General features: G+C 41.1%; 1 protein-coding gene and 1 long non-coding RNA gene across 4 annotated transcripts in view; both read right to left on the bottom strand.

Moving 5' to 3' along the window:
* The window catches only part of LOC143414652 (uncharacterized), a 43,619-nt gene that overhangs the window by 21,438 nt on the left and 1,888 nt on the right, over positions 1–20,293 (bottom strand). The gene's annotated exons all lie outside the window — the stretch shown is intronic.
* Positions 472–3,769, bottom strand: LOC143414650 (uncharacterized). Of its 2 annotated transcripts, XM_076879449.1 has the most exons (6): positions 3,356–3,769; positions 2,283–2,521; positions 2,074–2,185; positions 1,670–1,758; positions 1,384–1,556; positions 472–1,220 (listed from the first exon to the last, which is right to left on the bottom strand). In XM_076879449.1, the coding sequence occupies exons 3-6, from the start codon at positions 2,127–2,129 to the stop codon at positions 1,191–1,193; spliced, it is 348 nt and encodes a 115-aa protein (XP_076735564.1). In that variant the 5' UTR covers positions 2,130–2,185; positions 2,283–2,521; positions 3,356–3,769; the 3' UTR covers positions 472–1,190. The 2 variants fall into 2 exon arrangements, with proteins under 2 accessions (XP_076735564.1, XP_076735563.1); XM_076879448.1 differs by lacking the exon at positions 3,356–3,769 and having other exon boundaries at positions 2,283–2,770.

The following is a 20,293-nucleotide window of genomic DNA, read 5'->3' as shown; positions in this document are numbered from 1 at the left end:
TGACAGCTGTCTGTGCCACAGTTAAACTCATGCAGTGCTAATTTAAAAACTCTCAAATATTTTGGACAATTTATATTTTTCTATCACAAAAAATACACGTCTTCATTGAAGTAAACACACAGAGCAATTAATATATATTTTAAAATATAATTTTTCTTTATTTTAATTAGCAAATTACAAATAAAAAAACAACCCACCTAACAAGCCCTGCTCAACCCCTCACTTCAATTTTTGATTTTCAGTTTAAGGCAATTAAATTCAATCCAAAAATTCAACCCCAACAATCAAGTGATTCCCTATGAGCAACGGTGGACAGGAAAAACTCCCTTTTAACAGGAAGAAACCTGTGACAGAACCAGGCTCAGTGTGGGGCAGTCTTCTGTCATGACTGGTTGGGAGGTGAGGGCAAAATAAAAATGAACATAAATGAGAGTACAGTATAGTTATTATGTTATCAAGGTGCCCAGATAGCAAGGAAACATTGAAACAATGTTGAGTCAATATCAGGCTGTGTCATTGAATCAACGTTGAAGTGTGACGTTGACCTAACGTCACTCTTGCACCCTTTTTTAACGTTGAAACAACGTCAGGTTTTGATGTTGAATCAATGTTGAAACCTGACGTTGATTCAACGTTATATTTTCTAATACTGCTGACATTGAAACAATGTCAGATTCTGATATTGAAACACTGTTGAGCTATGGTGTTGATTTTCCACCTCTTTCGCATATTTGCTTTTTATTAAAACAACAGTTAAATCATGACTGGAAATCTACCTTTCTTTATAGGTATTTTAACCAATACTAAACTACTGCATGTTTCCATCAATACTTCAACCACCTAAACACATAATTGTACTTATTCCTTAAATTGGACACCCTTTATAAAAAAAACCCCAAATGTCTCACAATGTATCATGTCAATATTAATATCCTAAAATAAGAAAGCATTGCATGTGATGTAAGAGAGAAAAAAAATAAACAAAAAAAGGTCAATAGGCATGTTTCGTTTGCTAAATACTTTATTAAAAGACAGTTTCCTATTTACGTTTATATGATTCACAGAAGTTTGTAATTTTTTGCATGATGTGCGTCCTGCACCACCCAAACGATCTGGGGCGTATCGGAGCCATTTCTGCACTGCTTGTGCAAAGACAAACTCGGACATAGAGTTTGCCCCTAACTGCTGCGTCAGGCTCCAATCAAGGCAAAGCGTCTCACCTATAGACACATTTTAAGAGATGGAATTAGCGTGTCTCATGTCTTAAATGTGTATGCAAGTGCTTGTGTGTTTAATCAACAGGCCGTTGTTATGTATTTAAATCACATCTGACAGCTATTACACTTTATAGTTACAAAGTGTATATAACCTTTATATACTTACCATTGCCTTATTTGCCTCTTGTGATTGAAGAGCTGGCTCTGCATTGTTTAGCTCCTCAATGTTGTGCAAGGGCAAATCCAGAGGCAGTACCCCAGCATCTACCGATTCATTGCAGCCGGTATTGCGGATGGCTCTGACCTCCTCACGGAGTTCGTTAACAGCTCTCGTCAGGTCTGACAGAAAAAGATAAAATTTTTTTAAGTATTTAAGAATACAGACAACTTATCAAAAGTTTCCTTGTGTCACACACAGATATGTACAAAGACACTAGACAGTATTTTATTACCTGGTATTTTCACTCGAGGGGCCTGGGGAAACCATTTCTTTGTGGGCTGCTCATCCTCTGAGTCACTATATGTGTACAGGGGATTTGGTCTAAAGAAAAAAAGTTGAAAACGGTCATAAGTAATTACAAATGTGCTTTTGGAATATTTTTTCCTAAAGTTACAGTTTGATTTATAACAACACACACAGGAAACGGAGATGTGCAAGAAGGTACAGTATACAAGGAATTTTTGAAGTGCACAAGTGTACACGGCTTTGCATTTATAAAAAGTTTACAAGCTTCCACTTTTTGGACTATATTATGTGGTGATATTGCAGTATGCAAGCACCACAGATATGTATAAAAGACAAGATCATAAATTCTTAGCAATCAAAGATATGTTTGTGAAATAAAAAAAGTTTTACTTGTGCTTTCTTTTATGACTGGTCTGAGTTTCAGCTTCGGACTGAAGGTCAGACATATCACAGTGTTCACTTAGATATTTCTGAAGACTGCGTTCTGCTTCGTGAAATGTGTCTGGAAGTACAAACACAATGTATGGCCAGACATAAATTAGGACACGAAAAACTTGTTATTGTTACATTTATACAACACCAATCCAGATGATACCCACCATGGCTTATTAGAAGTCGGACTGGTGCATAGGTGAGCCATGTTGCACCAGGATGAACTCTCCTCTTTACTGCGTCGTGGATCCTGAATGTGTCTCACGGAGGATATGGAGGCCATGACAATTTCTCCCCATTTATCCATGATCTAGGGACTATTTCTGTACCACCAGTGCTAAACTGCACAATGCACCAGTCTTTCATTTTTATCTTTTTTTAAATTTGGAGTCCTTTTTTGCCCTGTCTAGGATAAACAGGAAACAGATAATTACAATATATTTCATAGTCACTACAAAACTTGATCTATTGATTGAACTAAATAATAAATAATAGCTTAAAATGTATATAGGCAACAATTACAAGCAAACCCGTATATGTAAGCATTTAAACACTGAAGATAATAAAATTAACAGTATTTTGTCTAAGTCTGCCATTGTAGGAATTCATGGCACCGAGACAAAAACTTGGCGCACAGTGTGGCGTGAAAATAGGCGCACACCTTTGACGCTGCGTTTTCTCCGTCTTCCTCGTCCACACGTAAATGCTAAACGCAGTTTACGTGTGGACAAAAGGTGCAAACGCAAGTTAGGTGAGCGTGCAGCGTAAAGTTAGGTGAGCGTGCAACGTTAAGTTTGAATTGAGTGCGAATCGAAGCGGGTGCTCTCCAATCATTAAAAGTAACAAAGTCATTGAACACATTTATACAGTTACCTTTACGTTTATCAATCATATATCACAGATTTACAGTTTTTTTGTAGTACTACGCTAAAAAGCAACTACAGAGCGAAAGTCTGGGTCAAGCGCCGAGGCGACGGCAAGAACAAAGGAACCCTCGAAGCGTTAAAGCTAGCTTTGTAAGGGAATATAACGGAAAAGTATGAAACGAAAATGTTTTCTTTGTTGATAGACTTTGTTTGCAGTGCAATTTATTTGTTGCCGGATTGTAAGATGAAAGTAGACACAATTTCGGGCTCCCACATTTTATCCGAAACTTTACATTAACAAGTTTTTTTTTTTTTACTGTTATCCAAATGCAACCGTGGAAATAACGAATAGAACAAAAGTCATTCATTCTTACCTTATACTAATCGTGGTGCAGGCCAGTGCAGTGCATGAACTGATGCCTTCTCCGGTCAATTCCGCTGAGAGTAAATCTAATGTCCCGCTCTACTGTACAAGACAATGGTTACCTGGAGGGATGTACCAATGTGATAGGGGTGCTGCGGAATAGTCCAAGTGGTAGCAGCTTTAATTTCCCGCTCAACCATAAATCGATGGTTTTTCAACGTGATTGTTGTCACCTTGTCAACTATAAATAGATCAACAATCAACGATGACAGAACAACAGTGAATCAATGTTATTTCAATGTCAGTGTAAGGTTTCATCAGTATTTCAATGTTGTTTCAACATTGGTTTTGTGTTGACATTTCAATCCTGACGATTCTGATGGTTCAGATGGAAAATCAACATCTGTTCAATGTCTCCTTGCTATCTGGGTGGGCAGGTAAACTGCACCGAAAATAGTGCCCGTTATGGCAAGACCTAGACCTAGACCTAGACCTACGTTGCTTGCGAGGTCAGCAAGGGCACTCTGTGGTGCTTTCTCACGCCTCCCTTCACGCCTCACATTCTCAGTCTGTTCCTTTCTCAGCTCTGATTCAAGGTTCTCCATCCTAGCACTAATCCTTCTATTTTGCTCTATGAGGAGCTCTAAGCGCTGAGCTATTCTCTCCATTGGCTCACTTTCAGGCTGCTGCAAGGACAAGGTCCAAAATGGCGGTACCTGCTCCATGTCACGGGTTCTAACTGCTGATGTCACTGTTGGTGTGACCTCATGACTCATTCATGCTATCTGAACTGTGGTGTAATTATGAGGTCACAGGGGGACGTGAATTTATTCACAAAGTTGATAGAGAGTTTGGGTCATAACTCAAAGACCCAATGATGCAGTCAAATCATTTGGAATTAACTATCTCTGTCAGGGCGCCCCAGGGTGGCTGTGGCTACAATGTAGCTTGCCGTCACCGGTGTGTGAATGGGTGGATGACTGGATGTGTAAGGTGCTTTGGGGTGCTTAGGGACTAGTAAAGCGCTATACAAATACAGGCCATTTACCATCTGTAAATTACAACATTTAGAGGGTTCTGACATCACAGTCATCTTTCTGACATCACATCCAGTCTCTCTGCTGTGATGTCAAATATCAATGCCAGACTCGCTTCTCTTTTGTGATGTCAAATATCAATGCCAGACTCGCTTCTCTGTTGTGATGTCAAATATCAATGCCAGACTCGCTTCTCTTTTGTGATGTCAAATATCAAGCTGAAGTCTATGTATTACGTGTCTCTCCCATTTTGTAGAATTTGCGACCACAAAGTCTGGGTTCTTTTCTAGGTCAGCTCTTACTCGTTCTGGTAGACCTGCCAGATTCATCTCTATGTTGTGATGTCAAATATCAATGTTTGACACAATTTCGGACCATCTGCTCAAGCCCAACAATAACAAGCATTGCCCTGGTGATTGAGGATCAGATTGTCCTCAATGACGTCTGTAATTTCCCTAATGCAGTTGCACTTTTGCTTGAACTCATCTATGCACTTAACCTGGACTATCTAAAGGACTTAAGGTACACTTTTGAAGTAATTCAAAAGGTGTTCATGGGTCTTGGTACTCAGTGCTCTGCCTGGGGTTCATGCTTTAAAGAATAATTTGCTGAAACAGTGGGCAGAAAAGTGTTCGTGATAACAAAATCTGTTCTCATGCTGGGTTTTTTTTAAGTAACCCAGTGCTATGATTTGACCATGATTTGGTCAATAAAGTCATCTTAAAAGTCACTGCATACTCTTCAGTAATTATTTAATTTATTTCTTTTTATATTCATACTAGAAAAAAAGCAATATCTGACTAATATTTCATATTATCAGTTCCACTGATATCGTACAGATAAAAATATTGGTAACAGCATTGTTTGTTTCTGTGGGTATGTTCTTGGTATCTTAGCAGTTCTTGTCATTACCGCTTGATTATAGTACACCTGAACTATCCAGTGCTGGCTCTGCACTTAGGATGTATCATGATTTAATAGTTAGTTAGTTTTTATTTTCATGTGCTATGAAACAAGTGTGTGTTTGACTTTACATGTTTGAACCTTAGGGGTGACACAGCACTTTGTATTGCTAGAAAAACTTTTTAATTGTGGACCCTTTGCTGTCAACTATTTTAATGTTTGATATTGGCAGACCTTAAAGAGATCATAGTTTTGTTTTATGTATGGTAATGTTCAAAGTCGTTGGCCCCTCCACATATCTTTATATTTTGCTGGGCAAATTTGGTTACCAGGAACAGTAATTTCTTGACAAATGTGCAATCATACAGGTGTGGTGAAAAGTTTAGATTCACTCCTTATGGGTATGAGTGTTATGGGACTTTGGGTTTTTAATGATTTAGCTGAACTGTTTTTTTGTTTTTTTTACCTGAATGGTATGATTGTACAGTATTATACGGGCGATCGTGGCTCAAGAGTTGGGAGTTCGCCTTGTAATCGGAAGGTTGCCGGTTCGAGCCCCGGCTTGGACAGTCTCGGTTGTTGTGTCCTTGGGCAAGACACTTCACCCGTTGCCTACTGGTGGTGGTCAGAGGGCCCGGTGGCGCCAGTGTTCGGCAGCCTCGCCTCTGTCAGTGCGCCCCAGGGTGGCTGTGGCTACAATGTAGCTTGCCATCACCAGTGTGTGAATGTGTGCGTGAATGGGTGGATGACTGGATATGTAAAGCGCTTTGGGGTCCTTAGGGACTAGTAAAGCGCTATATAAATACAGGCCATTTACCATTATTGTATTTTTAATGACTTTAAAAAGCAAGAATTGGGTGCACACGTTTTTAATTTACTGAGGAGAACAAACGGCTATATGGCAGCTGTGTCACTGACAACTGACAATCTAAATGTTCTTGGTTAACAATGACTGTAAAAAAATCAACATTAATCAGAAACTTTTATTCCTCGTTTATGCAAACAGATTGAAAATTGGAATTATTTCAAATATACAGTTATGTTGTTTAAAAATGTTCAGTATAAATGAGTTTTTAGCTTCAGCCTAAACTGAAAATGTATACACAATCTGAAGACAAATAAAACAAAGCTCAAAATCAAGATTTTTTTTTATTTTTTGTGTTTTATTATTTCAATTCAATTCAATTTTATTTATATAGCGCCAAATCACAACAAAAGTCGCCTCAAGGCGCTTCAGAGAAAAACCCAACAATCATATGACCCCCTATGAGCAAGCACTTTGGCGACAGTGGGAAGGAAAAACTCCCTTTTAACAGGAAGAAACCTCCGGCAGAACCAGGCTCAGGGAGGGGCGGCCATCTGCTGCGACCGGTTGGTAATTTGTTGGTATTTGTTGGTAATAATTTCATGTGGTCTTTAGTGAACAGTTCCACAAGTTCTTGTTACTCTTCTGGGCTTTTAAATAAAGTGAGTAATCTTCTTTGTAACGCCACCATGTGTCAGGTAAACTTTAGCGTACAGATGAAAACATCCTAGAGAAGATATTTGGTCTTCTCAATGGGGCCTTACTTTTGAAAATTCTGACAATCATTTTGTCAAGTCTTGGATTTCCATTATTCATAAACCCCAGGACATTGTCAGCACCTCTCCACTTTTCCCGGAGTTCATTGTATACTGTCACAGTGAGGTCTTCCATGTTCTCCAAGGAGATTTCAAGATTTTGGGACACAATTTTAGCCCAGATCTTTTCGGTAAGCCTCTGTATAACTTCTTCAGCTGGACCCCATTTCTTCAACCCCTTTATGTTGCTCATTGCGTGCATAACCAGATCTCTAGCAAAGCGTTCCACAAGTTCTCTGTACTCGTCTCGGTTTTTAGATAAAGTGAGTATTCTTTTGGGTAATGCCAGCAGATGTCTGGTGAATGTTGGGACAGTAATATCATCCTCAAGCTCTTCCTTCAGACTTGAAATCAAATGTTTTTCCTTGCACTTATGCGCTTTACAAAGATTGGTGAAAACGGCTTTCGCAATACTGGGCAGCCTCTTTGGACATAGATCCAAATGTTTTCCCTCAATTTCAGGCCAGATTTTCTCCATCAGACGATAACAGTTGGGAATCCTTGTGGAGTCTTTGTGTTTAGAGGAGACTTTCTCTAAGGCCCGTGAAACTACCAACTGAGTAAGTGCATAAACAAACATTTTTTCTGCAGACACATCATCAGATGCCAGACTGATGACAGAAGAAGAATGAACTTCTGACTGATGTACAGCTGGAATCACAGGCTTTTCCACGGGACAAGCTTCTATTTTGTCCGAGTGTTTTGTATCAGCTGTGGGATTCTTCTTCATACAGCTTTTCTTTGGTTCTGCTGTGGCTTGGGATTGTGTGTCCACATGCTGAAGACATTTGCCGGCCTCTGTCTTCAGTTCTGCAGTATCTGTTTTTTTATTATCACTGCAGTTGTCTACAGATATTTCTTTCAGGATGCTGTCTTTTCCTCCTTTTGCCTCCGTTTCCTTGCATTTATCAACGTCTGACTCATATGCAGCTGGCATTGCAGGCTTTTTCATGGGACAAGCTTCTATTTTGTCCCAGTCTTTTGTATCAGCTGTGGACTTTTTCTTCATACAGCTCTTTCTTGGTTCTGCTGTGGCTGTGGTTTGGGATTGTGTGTCCACATGCTGAAGACATGCACTGGCCTCTGTCTCCAGTTCCGGAGTTTCTGTTTTTTTATTATCAACACAGTTGTCTACAGATATTTCTGTTACCATGTCTTCCTTTGCTCGTGTTACCCCTGTTTTCTCATGGGAATCAGTGTCCACTGACTCAAGACACTCCTCTGACTGTGTGGACACAGGAGCTCCCTTCTCCATGGTTGTCTCTGTTGCATCCACTAACATGGAGCAAAGTTTCAACATGTCCTTTAACAAAGTGGAAGGCAGCTTAGAGTTGCAGTACTCTGGGTTTAACTGCAGAGATCTCCACTGTGGTACAATTGTACCAAAAAAGTAGTCGCTTAAGGACTTCCATGTTTCCTCTGAGGAGTAACTGTGTGGAGTTGTCATGTTGAAGGTTGTATTTCTACTTCTTTGACTCTGAATTGGAGAAGTGGAAACAAATTGCTGGGGGGTTGATGTTGTGGCAGGTATGTCTGCTCTTTGTGAACTAAATGTGTTTAAATGTTGCTCGCTGTTCTGATGCATGAATGCGCTCTGAACTAAATCGCAGGTGTTTATGGAGTTCTGGAGTTCTATTTATAGGCTCGGGTCCTGTAGGCCCCGCCCACTGCCCTTTGATAATTGCCAAGTCCCGCCCACATCGAATGACTGTTGCCTAGCAACCGCTAGATGACAGTAGCACAGATGGGTGCAGCCACTGTGACGTCATCCGGCTTTCTTGCTGCTCAGCAATTGATAACAAAGAACCTTGAAATGTGTTTTTAGCTAAACTTTGACACAGCTGCAGGACATTAATAATAATGAGAAGCTACTTAATTATATATATATATATATATATATATGTATATATGTGTGTATATATATATATGTATATATGTGTATATATATATATGTATATATATATATATATATATATATATATATATATATATATATATATATGTATGTATATATATGTATATATGTATGTATGTACATACATACATATATACACATATATACACATATATGTGTGTTTATATATATAGTAGCTTCTCATTATTATTAAGTAGCTTCTCATTATTATTAATGCCCTGCAATAAATAGATAAATACAAAAAGGGTTTTAAAAAGTGTGTAAGAGCCAAAGTGAATGTTTATGTTTTGATTATTTTTTGTGGTTGTACAGGTGTTTAGATTTTCCTGCACCTCAGGTGATCGCGTGTTATTTACGTGACACAGGCGTACTCATCAGGGAGGTGGTGGCTCTGATCGGGTGTTCACCCACTATTTTCACAACAGTGATGTGTATATATGTGTGTTGTGGGTGCACAAGTATGCATATATGTCTGTAAATTGTATATCTTTTGACGTATTACTGGGGTTAAATAAATAAAAATTACATGCATTATGTAATGTAATTGTATTGAATTTCTGAGGGAAGAAAAAGTGTTGACTATTAATTTGACTATTAATTACTAAATAGTGGAAAGGGGGTGGGATTAAATAAGCTTATGCTTCTTCCTAGTCCTTTTGAACATGTAAGTTACTTATACATATTGTTGCTTTGTTTTCCTTTTGTTTGTTTGTCTCTTTTTCCCCTGTTGTTTTTATTTAAACATGTTTAAAATAAAGATTCAATAAATGCTCACAAACGATGTAAGTTAATACATGCGCTATTTGTTTTGATTGAAAGCAAACGTTTATTGTTTTAGTTTCAAATAAATACGTGAAACACAAGTGGGACTTAGTATGGCTTATTGGAGACGCGTCACAGTACAGAAACAAACTCAGCCGGCAGCGGCTTTATTTGTGGATAGAAGTCGCAACAATGGGTTAAGATATTTTCAAGATTTAAATTTAATTGCAGTCCGTGCGTCTGTGATGTCTGGGCGGGCGATGCTTGGACCGACGCGGGACAGCAGCTCCTCAAACTGGGCGAGGGACAGACGGTGGTACCGCTGAAAGTGGCCGTCAGTCAGACGCATCTCCTGGAGCAAGTGGTGAAACTCACCAAACTGCTCACACTCGTGGAGGACCTGATGGACCCAGGTACGGTCAGGACGTCCTTTACGCCGCTGCTCTGCTCTCCACAGTAAATAGAGAAGGGAGACTCTCTCTTCAAACGCTAGATCGACAGCTGCCATCTTGCAAACATACCGTCTGGCACTACTTCCTCCCACATTTCTGGTTCACGCACGTGAAAATTGCGTATTTTAAAGTGCGACCAGTTTGCTTTGAATGCGCTTCAAGGTGCGAATGTGCAAGCGACCAGCTAGGGGCGTGTGGCGCTTTTTGGTCGCTTCTATTGCGTCCGGTGTGAACACACCGTTAGTTTCTTTTAAATTGTGAACAATAGATTTCTGGTAAAGAATTAAAAGAAAACAAAATTGTAAAAGCCCTTTCATGCTAACTTAGAAGAAACTTGGAGCCTAAATAATATTTCGGGGCGGGGGGGGATTGGTATGAAGGTTATATTTTTCACTTTCTGGAGAAAAATTACTGACACAATTTCGGACCATCTGCTCAAGCCCAACAATAACAAGCATTGCCCTGGTGATTGAGGATCAGATTGTCCTCAATGACGTCTGTGATTTCCGTAATGCAGCTGCACTTTTGCTTGGACTCATCTATGCACTTAACCTGGACTATCTAAAGGACTTAAGGTACACTTTTGAAGTAATTCAAAAGGTGTTCGTGGGTCTTGGTACTCAGTGCTCTGCCTGGGGTTCATGCTTTAAAGAATAATTTGCTGAAACAGTGGGCAGAAAAGTGTTCGTGATAACAAAATCTGTTCTCATGCTGGGTTTTTTTAAGTAACCCAGTGCTATGATTTGACCATGATTTGGTCAATAAAGTCATCTTAAAAGTCACTGCATACACTTCAGTAATTATTTAATTTATTTCTTTTTATATTCATACTAGAAAAAAAAAGCAATATCTGACTAATATTTCATATTATCAGTTCCATTGATATCGTACAGATAAGAATATTGGTAACAGCATTGTTTGTTTCTGTGGGTATGTTCTTGGTATCTTAGCAGTTCTTGTCATTACCACTTGATTATAGTACACCTGAACTATCCAGTGCTGGCTCTGCACTTAGGATGTATCATGATTTAATAGTTAGTTAGTTTTTATTTTCATGTGCTATGAAACAAGTGTGTGTTTGACTTTACATGTTTGAACCTTAGGGGTGACACAGCACTTTGTATTGCTAGAAAAACTTTTTAATTGTGGACCCTTTGCTGTCAACTATTTTAATGTTTGATATTGGCAGACCTTAAAGAGATCATAGTTTTGTTTTATGTATGGTAATGTACAAAGTCGTTGGCCCCTCCACATATCTTTATATTTTGCTGGGCAAATTTGGTTACCAGGAACAGTAATTTCTTGACAAATGTGCAATCATACAGGTGTGGTGAAAAGTTTAGATTCACTCCTTATGGGTATGAGTGTTATGGGAATTGGGTTTTTAATGATTTAGCTGAACTGTTTTTTTGTTTTTTTTACCTGAATGGTATGATTGTACAGTATTGAATCTTTAATGACTTTAAAAAGCAAGAATTGGGTGCACACGTTTTTAATTTACTGAGGAGAACAAACGGCTATATGGCAGCTGTGTCACTGACAACTGACAATCTAAATGTTCTTGGTTAACAATGACTGTAAAAAAATCAACATTGATCAGAAACTTTTATTCCTCATTTATGCAAACAGATTGAAAATTGGAATTATTTCAAATATACAGTTATGTTGTTTAAAAATGTTCAGTATAAATGAGTTTTTAGCTTCAGCCTAAACTGAAAATGTATACACAATCTGAAGACAAATAAAACAAAGCTCAAAATCAAGATCTTTTTTTAATTTTTTGTTTTTTATTATTTCAATTCAATTCAATTTTATTTATATAGCGCCAAATCACAACAAAAGTCGCCTCAAGGCGCTTCAGAGAAAAACCCAACAATCATATGACCCCCTATGAGCAAGCACTTTGGCGACAGTGGGAAGGAAAAACTCCCTTTGAACAGGAAGAAACCTCCGGCAGAACCAGGCTCAGGGAGGGGCGGCCATCTGCTGCGACCGGTTGGTAATTTGTTGGTATTTGTTGGTAATAATTTCATGTGGTCTTTAGTGAACAGTTCCACAAGTTCTTGTTACTCTTCTGGGCTTTTAAATAAAGTGAGTAATCTTCTTTGTAACGCCACCATGTGTCAGGTAAACTTTAGCGTACAGATGAAAACATCCTAGAGAAGATATTTGGTCTTCTCAATGGGGCCTTACTTTTGAAAATTCTGACAATCATTTTGTCAAGTCTTGGATTTCCATTATTCATAAACCCCAGGACATTGTCAGCACCTCTCCACTTTTCCCGGAGTTCATTATATACTGTCACAGTGAGGTCTTCCATGTTCTCCAAGGAGATTTCAAGATTTTGGGACACAATTTTAGCCCAGATCTTTTCGGTAAGCCTCTGTATAACTTCTTCAGCTGGACCCCATTCCTTCAACCCCTTTATGTTGCTCATTGCGTGCATAACCAGATCTCTGGCAAAGCGTTCCACAAGTTCTCTGTACTCGTCTCGGTTTTTAGATAAAGTGAGTATTCTTTTGGGTAATGCCAGCAGATGTCTGGTGAATGTTGGGACAGTAATATCATCCTCAAGCTCTTCCTTCAGACTTGAAATCAAATGTTTTTCCTTGCACTTATGCACTTTACAAAGATTGGTGAAAACGGCTTTCGCAATACTGGGCAGCCTCTTTGGACATAGATCCAAATGTTTTCCCTCAATTTCAGGCCAGATTTTCTCCATCAGACGATAACAGTTGGGAATCCTTGTGGAGTCTTTGTGTTTAGAGGAGACTTTCTCTAAGGCCCGTGAAACTACCAACTGAGTAAGTGCATAAACAAACATTTTTTCTGCAGACACATCATCAGATGCCAGACTGATGACAGAAGAAGAATGAACTTCTGACTCACGTACAGCTGGAATCACAGGCTTTTCCACGGGACAAGCTTCTATTTTGTCCCAGTGTTTTGTATCAGCTGTGGGCTTTTTCTTCATACAGCTTTTCTTTGGTTCTGCTGTGGCTTGGGATTGTGTGTCCACATGCTGAAGACATTTGCCGGCCTCTGTCTTCAGTTCTGCAGTATCTGTTTTTTTATTATCACTGAAGTTGTCTACAGATATTTCTTTCAGGATGCTGTCTTTTCCTCCTTTTGCCTCCGTTTCCTTGCATTTATCAACGTCTGACTCATATGCAGCTGGCATTGCAGGCTTTTTCATGGGACAAGCTTCTATTTTGTCCCAGTCTTTTGTATCAGCTGTGGACTTTTTCTTCATACAGCTCTTTATTGGTTCTGCTGTGGCTGTGGTTTGGGATTGTGTGTCCACATGCTGAAGACTTGCACTGGCCTCTGTCTCCAGTTCCGGAGTACCTGTTTTTTTATTATCAACACAGTTGTCTACAGATATTTCTGTTACCATGTCTTCCTTTGCTCGTGTTACCCCTGTTTTCTCATGGGAATCAGTGTCCACTGACTCAAGACACTCCTCTGACTGTGTGGACACAGGAGCTCCCTTCTCCATGGTTGTCTCTGTTGCATCCACTAACATGGAGCAAAGTTTCAACATGTCCTTTAACAAAGTGGAAGGCAGCTTAGAGTTGCAGTACTCTGGGTTTAACTGCAGAGATCTCCACTGTGGTACAATTGTACCAAAAAAGTAGTCGCTTAAGGACTTCCATGTTTCCTCTGAGGAGTAACTGTGTGGAGTTGTCATGTTGAAGGTTGTATTTCTACTTCTTTGACTCTGAATTGGAGAAGTGGAAACAAATTGCTGGGGGGTTGATGTTGTGGCAGGTATGTCTGCTCTTTGTGAACTAAATGTGTTTAAATGTTGCTCGCTGTTCTGATGCATGAATGCGCTCTGAACTAAATCGCAGGTGTTTATGGAGTTCTGGAGTTCTATTTATAGGCTCGGGTCCTGTAGGCCCCGCCCACTGCCCTTTGATAATTGCCAAGTCCCGCCCACATAGAATGACTGTTGCCTATCAACCGCTAGATGACAGTAGCACAGATGGGTGCAGCCACTGTGACGTCATCCGGCTTTCTTGCTGCTCAGCAATTGATAACAAAGAACCTTGAAATGTGTTTTTAGCTAAACTTTGACACAGCTGCAGGACATTAATAATAATGAGAAGCTACTTAATTATATATATATATATATGTATATATGTGTGTGTATATATATATATATATATATGTATATATACCTACAACCACGATTACCGACACTAACAAGCTGATCTACAATACGGCAGCACTGATCAGTGAGATGCTTGGCTACAAGTTGAACAGCCACAAGGGGCAGTACCCTCCATGGAGAAGGAGGCTAGAGGGCAAGATCAAAGTAGCACGGAGGGAGGTTAGCCAACTAACGGAGTTGCAGAAAGGTGCGACAACGAAGGTGCAAAAGAAATACAGCAAGCTGTCCATACCTGAGGCCTTGGAAACTGCCAAGCAAAGACTCACAGCCTTGGCCAGCCGCTTGAGGAGGTACACCAGAGAGATAGAAGGCAGGAGAATAAACCAGCTGTTCTCCACAGAACCAGCAAAGGTGTACTCTCAGTGGCAAGGGAACAATAATAAGAGAACAGCACCACCAAGGCTGGAGACGGAGCAATACTGGAAGAGCATATGGGAGAAGGACGCAACCCATAACGGCAATGCTCAGTGGCAAGTGGATCTGAGGGCAGACCACAGCAACCTCCCTGAACAGGGTCCAGTAACCATCACAGTGGCAGATATCCAAGAAAGGGTCTCCAGTATGAAGAGTTGGACAGCACCAGGGCCCGACATGGTTCACGCCTACTGGCTAAAGAAGCTGACTGCACTCCACGAGCGTCTGGCAGCACAAATGAACCAGCTGCTAGTTAACGAGAGACACCTGGAATGGCTAACCGAAGGTCGGACGGTCCTGATCCCCAAGGACCCCAAGAAGGGACCGGTCCCCTCCAACTACCGACCAATAACCTGCCTCAGTACTACATGGAAGCTCCTGTCAGGCATCATATCGGCTAAGATGAACAGGCACATGGGTCAATACATGAGTGGGACACAGAAAGGAATTGGCAAGAATACCAGAGGCGCAAAACACCAGCTACTGGTAGACAGAACAGTCAGCCGAGACTGCAAGACCAGACTGACCAACCTGTGCACTGCCTGGATTGATTACAAGAAGGCCTATGACTCAATGCCCCACAGCTGGATACTGGAATGCCTAGAATTGTACAAGATCAATGGGACCCTAAGAGCCTTCATCAGGAACTCAATGGGGATGTGGCGTACAACACTAGAGGCCAACTCCAAGCCCATAGCACAAGTCACCATCAAGTGCGGGATCTACCAAGGAGATGCTCTGTCCCCACTGCTGTTCTGCATAGGCCTGAACCCCCTCAGTGAGATCATTAACAAGACTGGCTACGGATACCGACTACGGAACGGAGCAGTTGTCAGCCACCTCCTGTACATGGATGACATCAAGCTGTATGCCAAGAGTGAACGAGACATCGATTCACTGATCCACACTACCAGGCTATACAGCAATGACATTGGAATGTCGTTCGGACTGGAGAAGTGTAGTCGGATGGTAACAAAGAGAGGGAAGGTAGTCAGAACTGAGGGGATTGAACTACCAGAAGGCAACATTGCAGACATAGAGGACAGTTACAAGTACCTGGGGATCCCGCAGGCAAATGGGAACCATGAAGAGGCCGCTAGAAAGGCTGCAACCACCAAGTACCTGCAGAGGGTCAGGCAAGTCCTGAGGAGTCAGCTGAATGGTAAGAACAAGATCCGGGCCATCAACACGTACGCCCTGCCCGTGATCAGGTACCCTGCTGGGGTAATAGGCTGGCCAAAGGAGGAGATAGAAGCCACTGACATAAAGACAAGAAAGCTCCTTACCATGCATGGAGGGTTTCACCCCAAGTCCAGCACCCTGAGGCTGTACGCTAAGCGGAAGGAAGGGGGCCGGGGACTGGTGAGTGTCAGCACCACAGTCCAGGATGAGACAACAAACATCCAAGAATACATTGGGAAGATGGCCCCAACTGACCGAGTGCTCAGTGAATACCTCAGGCAGCAGAAACCCAAGAAAGAGGAGGGAGACGAGGAACCATCATGGAAGGACAGGCCCCTGCACGGTATGTACCACCGGCAGATAGAGGAGGTGGCTGATATCCAGAAATCCTACCAGTGGCTGGACAAAGCTGGACTGAAAGACAGCACAGAGGCACTAATCATGGCAGCACAAGAACAAGCTCTGAGCACAAGATCCATAGAGGCTGGGGTCTATCACACCAGGCAAGACCCCAGGTGCAGGCTGTGTAAAGATGCCCCAGAGACAATCCAGCACATAACAGCAGGGTGCAAGATGCTAGCAGGCAAGGCATACATGGAACGCCATAACCAAGTGGCCGGCATAGTGTACAGGAACATCTGTGCCGAGTATAACCTGGAAGTCCCGAGGTCAAAATGGGAGATGGCCTCAAGGGTGGTGGAGAATGACCGAGCTAAGATCCTGTGGGACTTCCAGATACAGACGGACAAAATGGTGGTGGCTAACCAACCGGACATAGTGGTGGTAGACAAACAGAAGAAGACGGCCGTAGTGATCGATGTAGCGGTTCCGAATGACAGCAATATCAGGAAGAAGGAACACGAGAAGCTGGAGAAATACCAAGGGCTCAGAGAAGAGCTCGAGAGGATGTGGAGGGTGAAGGTAACGGTGGTCCCCGTGGTAATCGGAGCACTAGGTGCGGTGACTCCCAAGCTAGGCGAGTGGCTCCAGCAGATCCCGGGAATAACATTGGAGATCTCTGTCCAGAAGAGCGCAGTCCTGGGAACAGCTAAGATACTGCGCAGGACCCTCAAGCTCCCAGGCCTCTGGTAGAGGACCCGAGCTTGAAGGATAAACCGCCCGTAGGGGCGTGCTGGGTGTATATATGTATATATGTATATATATATATATATATATATATGAAGCAGGGAAATTGCCTCTAGGGGCTGATGAAGCCATTAAACAGAGGCTTGCCCAAAAAGTCTGGGCTAAAATTGTGTCCAAAAAGCTCAAAATCTCCTTGGAGGACATTGAAGAGGTCAGCGTGGCAGTATACAATGAACTCCAGGATAAGTGGAAATATCCAAACACTGTCATGCAGTTAATGAAAATTGGCCACCGAAATGTTGACAAAGAGATTGTCAAAAGTTTCATAAGAAATGCACCATTTAAGAGACCAAATATCTTCTCTAGGATGTTTTCATGTGTACGCTAAAGTTTACCTGGCGTTACAAAGAAGATTACTCACTTTATTTAAAAGCCCAGAAGAGTAACAAGAACTTGTGGAACTGTTCACTAAAGACCACATGAAATTATTACCAACAAATAATAAAAAACAAAAAATTAAAAAAAAGATCTTGATTTTGAGCTTTGTTTTATTTGTCTTCAGATTGTGTATACATTTTCAGTTTAGGCTGAAGCTAAAAACTCATTTATAGTGAACAGTTTTAAACAACATAACTGTATATTTGAAATAAGTCCAATTTTCAATCTGTTTGCATAAATGAGGAATAAAAGTTTCTGATCAATGTTGATTTTTTTACAGTCATTGTTAAGCAAGAACATTTAGATTGTCAGTTGTCAGTGACACAGCTGCCATGTAGCCGTTTGTTCTCCTCAGTAAATTAAAAACGTGTGCACCCAATTCTTACTTTTTAAAGTCATTAAAGATACAATACTGTACAATCATACCATTCAGGTAAAAAAAACAAAAAACAGTTCAGCTAAATCATTAAAAACCCAAATTCCCATAACACTCATACCCATAAGGAGTGAATCTAAACTTTTCACCACACCTGTATGATTGCACATTTGTCAAGAAATTACTGTTCCTGGTAACCAAATTTGCCCAGCAAAATATAAAGATATGTGTCAGGATGAGGGAAACGCCTGCAGCATCCACTGTTTTGGGCCCATCCTTTAAGGAACTGCTATCTTGTCCTGTCTACAGTTTTATTTTGTGAGACGGTTTATAATTGTTGTGCCCAAGTAGTCGGGCTTTCGTGATCCCTTCCCGTGCGTTTTGATGGTTGTTTACAGCAATGTTTGACTTGTTTCAGTCGCCACAGAACTATTCTACATTCCTTTTTGGAGTGCGCTGGGATCAAATATCACAACAACTACATTTGGCTCAGGCAGCAGTTCACCTGTGGGGGTGCAAATTACTAGGATTGTATACTTTTTTTTCTGTTTAATACTTTTTTGTGTATTTTGTTTGACTGTGTGTGGTGTTAAGTGCCCTTGTAGGTTTTTGTGACTTTTAATGTTTTTTTTTATTTGTTTGTTTGTTTGTTTTGGTTTTTAATAGTAGCCCGGATAGATTTGAAAGGCGTTTTCGTGTATGAAAACGCTCCGCGTCCACAGTAGCGTTTTCAGTCATTTTCACAGAGTTGTGCGTCCACATTGAAACAGCCGAAAACGCTTACGTTCCAGTACTGCTCATATGTGAAACCCAAGATGATTTGACCTGCCTCATTTCTGTCTGCCGCTTATTTACTTTCCGGCTCTTTGAAACGTCGCAGCAAAATGTTGAGGAAAAGCACCAAGTTTTTTAAATGGAATAACAATGAGGTACAGTTGTTGCTGCAAGTAACACAAAAGTACAACGTTGCAAAAGCGAGTGAAAGTTAAAGAATTTGAAGAAAAGCTATCTGGAGCATGTACAGACTGATATTAATCTTTAATAGGCTGTCAAAATTGAGAGCAAACAAAACCACTGCTGTATAATGCCCTCCGCTATCTTAGGCTACGTTCACACCGCAGGTCTTAATGCTCAATTCCGATTTTTTTGAACAAATCCAATTTTTTTTGTCTGCTTGTTCACACTACAAATAAAATGCGACAGCAAACGTGCTCTAGTGTGAACGCTCGATGCGGCCCGCATGCGCAAAAGAAGATGTCATACACAACGCGCTCTGTTTAGACCCAAAGCAAACAATATTGTTTGACTGATGGCCCTTAATAGAAAGACTTCAGACTTTACGTTTCCCAAATTTTGCTTTAAGTTATTTTGTTATTTACATAATAATGTAGATAACCTAATAATGATCCTTATTGCTGTTTTAGAGAGGAGCGGTGCTTCAAAGGATAGCTGCAGATTTCTGTCAGAATCTGCAGATTATGCAGTACAAATAAAATGTTCACGTTGTCTTTCCAACAGTTTCACTAACATCTACACGGGATGGCCAGGAAGCGTTCGCGATGTCTTCTCGGGCGCTTCCCCGGCGCTGATAATTGGCGTCTGTCTTGTGTCAGTGACATAAAAGACGGATTTAATGCGACATGACCGTTCAAACAGCAGTCGCTTTCTAAAACATCAGATATGTATCGGATTCAGTACCACATACGAAAGTGACCCAAATCGAATTTGAAAATATCGGATTTGTGCCGTTCACACTGTCATACCATGATCGGATATGGGTGGCATAGGGTCAAAAAAATCGGATTTGATGCGCTTTGCCTGCAGTGTGAACGTAGCCTTAGTTTAATTGATCACATGACTGCATCATGCGTCATCGTTTTAGAAAGTCTCCATTTTCGCTGTCCACACTGCCACGGAAAGCACCCTTTTGAAATGTATGTGTTTTCAAAACGCTGTGTTTTCCATCTGTGAAAACGCCATCTCAGTGTGGATGGGAGGCCAAAACGGAGAGAAAAGGATGCGTTTTCAAACGAAAACGCATTAGTGTGGACGTAGCCTTAGGCTTTGTCCACACATCCACATGTACCCGGGTATTTTTGAAAACCCATATTTTTGCACCTTTCGTCCACACGTAAACGGCGTTTTTGGTCACTGAAAACTGAGATTTTTAAAACCTCCTGCCAGGGTGGAGATTTTCGAAAACTCCGTTCCTCCAGACAAGCGCAGCGTCAAATGTGTGCGCCTTTTTTGACATCACACTGTGCGTTACGTTATTGTTTCGGTGAAATGGGATGCCAATGTTCACATTTTGGACAGAGAGGACAGATGGTTTGAAAGAGGAGTGAAAGAAGCCATTTACGTTCACTGTGAGTGAACATCTTTGAACAGAGGGTGGTTTACGACACCAACTGTCTGCCATCTATAATCCAGTTTTGAGTTCCCTCCCCAGACGCCTTAACGCCCACTCACTTCCTGGGCCATCTGACCTCAGGAAATTGCATGATAAGGTGGTGCCAGGTTTCACAATGAGCTCACCTGAAACCCTGGCTGATTGGGACCCACACCCATTTTCACACCGTGATTAGA

This window comes from Maylandia zebra, linkage group LG22 (genome assembly GCF_041146795.1).
Source record: "Maylandia zebra isolate NMK-2024a linkage group LG22, Mzebra_GT3a, whole genome shotgun sequence".
In the NCBI taxonomy this organism is placed as follows: domain Eukaryota; kingdom Metazoa; phylum Chordata; class Actinopteri; order Cichliformes; family Cichlidae; genus Maylandia; species Maylandia zebra.
Note: the sequence above shows the minus strand (reverse complement) of the source record. Positions and strands in the feature narration are given on the sequence as shown.

What these genes read in the sequence shown, in the direction of transcription:
- LOC143414650 (XM_076879449.1), bottom strand. Translation starts at nt 2,129, where the DNA reads ATGTCTGACCTTCAGTCCGAAGCTGAAACTCAGACCAGTCATAAAAGA. An exon ending in CCCTCGAGTGAAAATACCAG is followed by an intron (nt 1,557 to 1,669) that starts GTAATAAAATAC and finishes TTTTTCTGTCAG; the next exon opens with ACCTGACGAGAGCTGTTAAC. An exon ending in AAGAGGCAAATAAGGCAATG is followed by an intron (nt 1,221 to 1,383) that starts GTAAGTATATAA and finishes ATGTGTCTATAG; the next exon opens with GTGAGACGCTTTGCCTTGAT.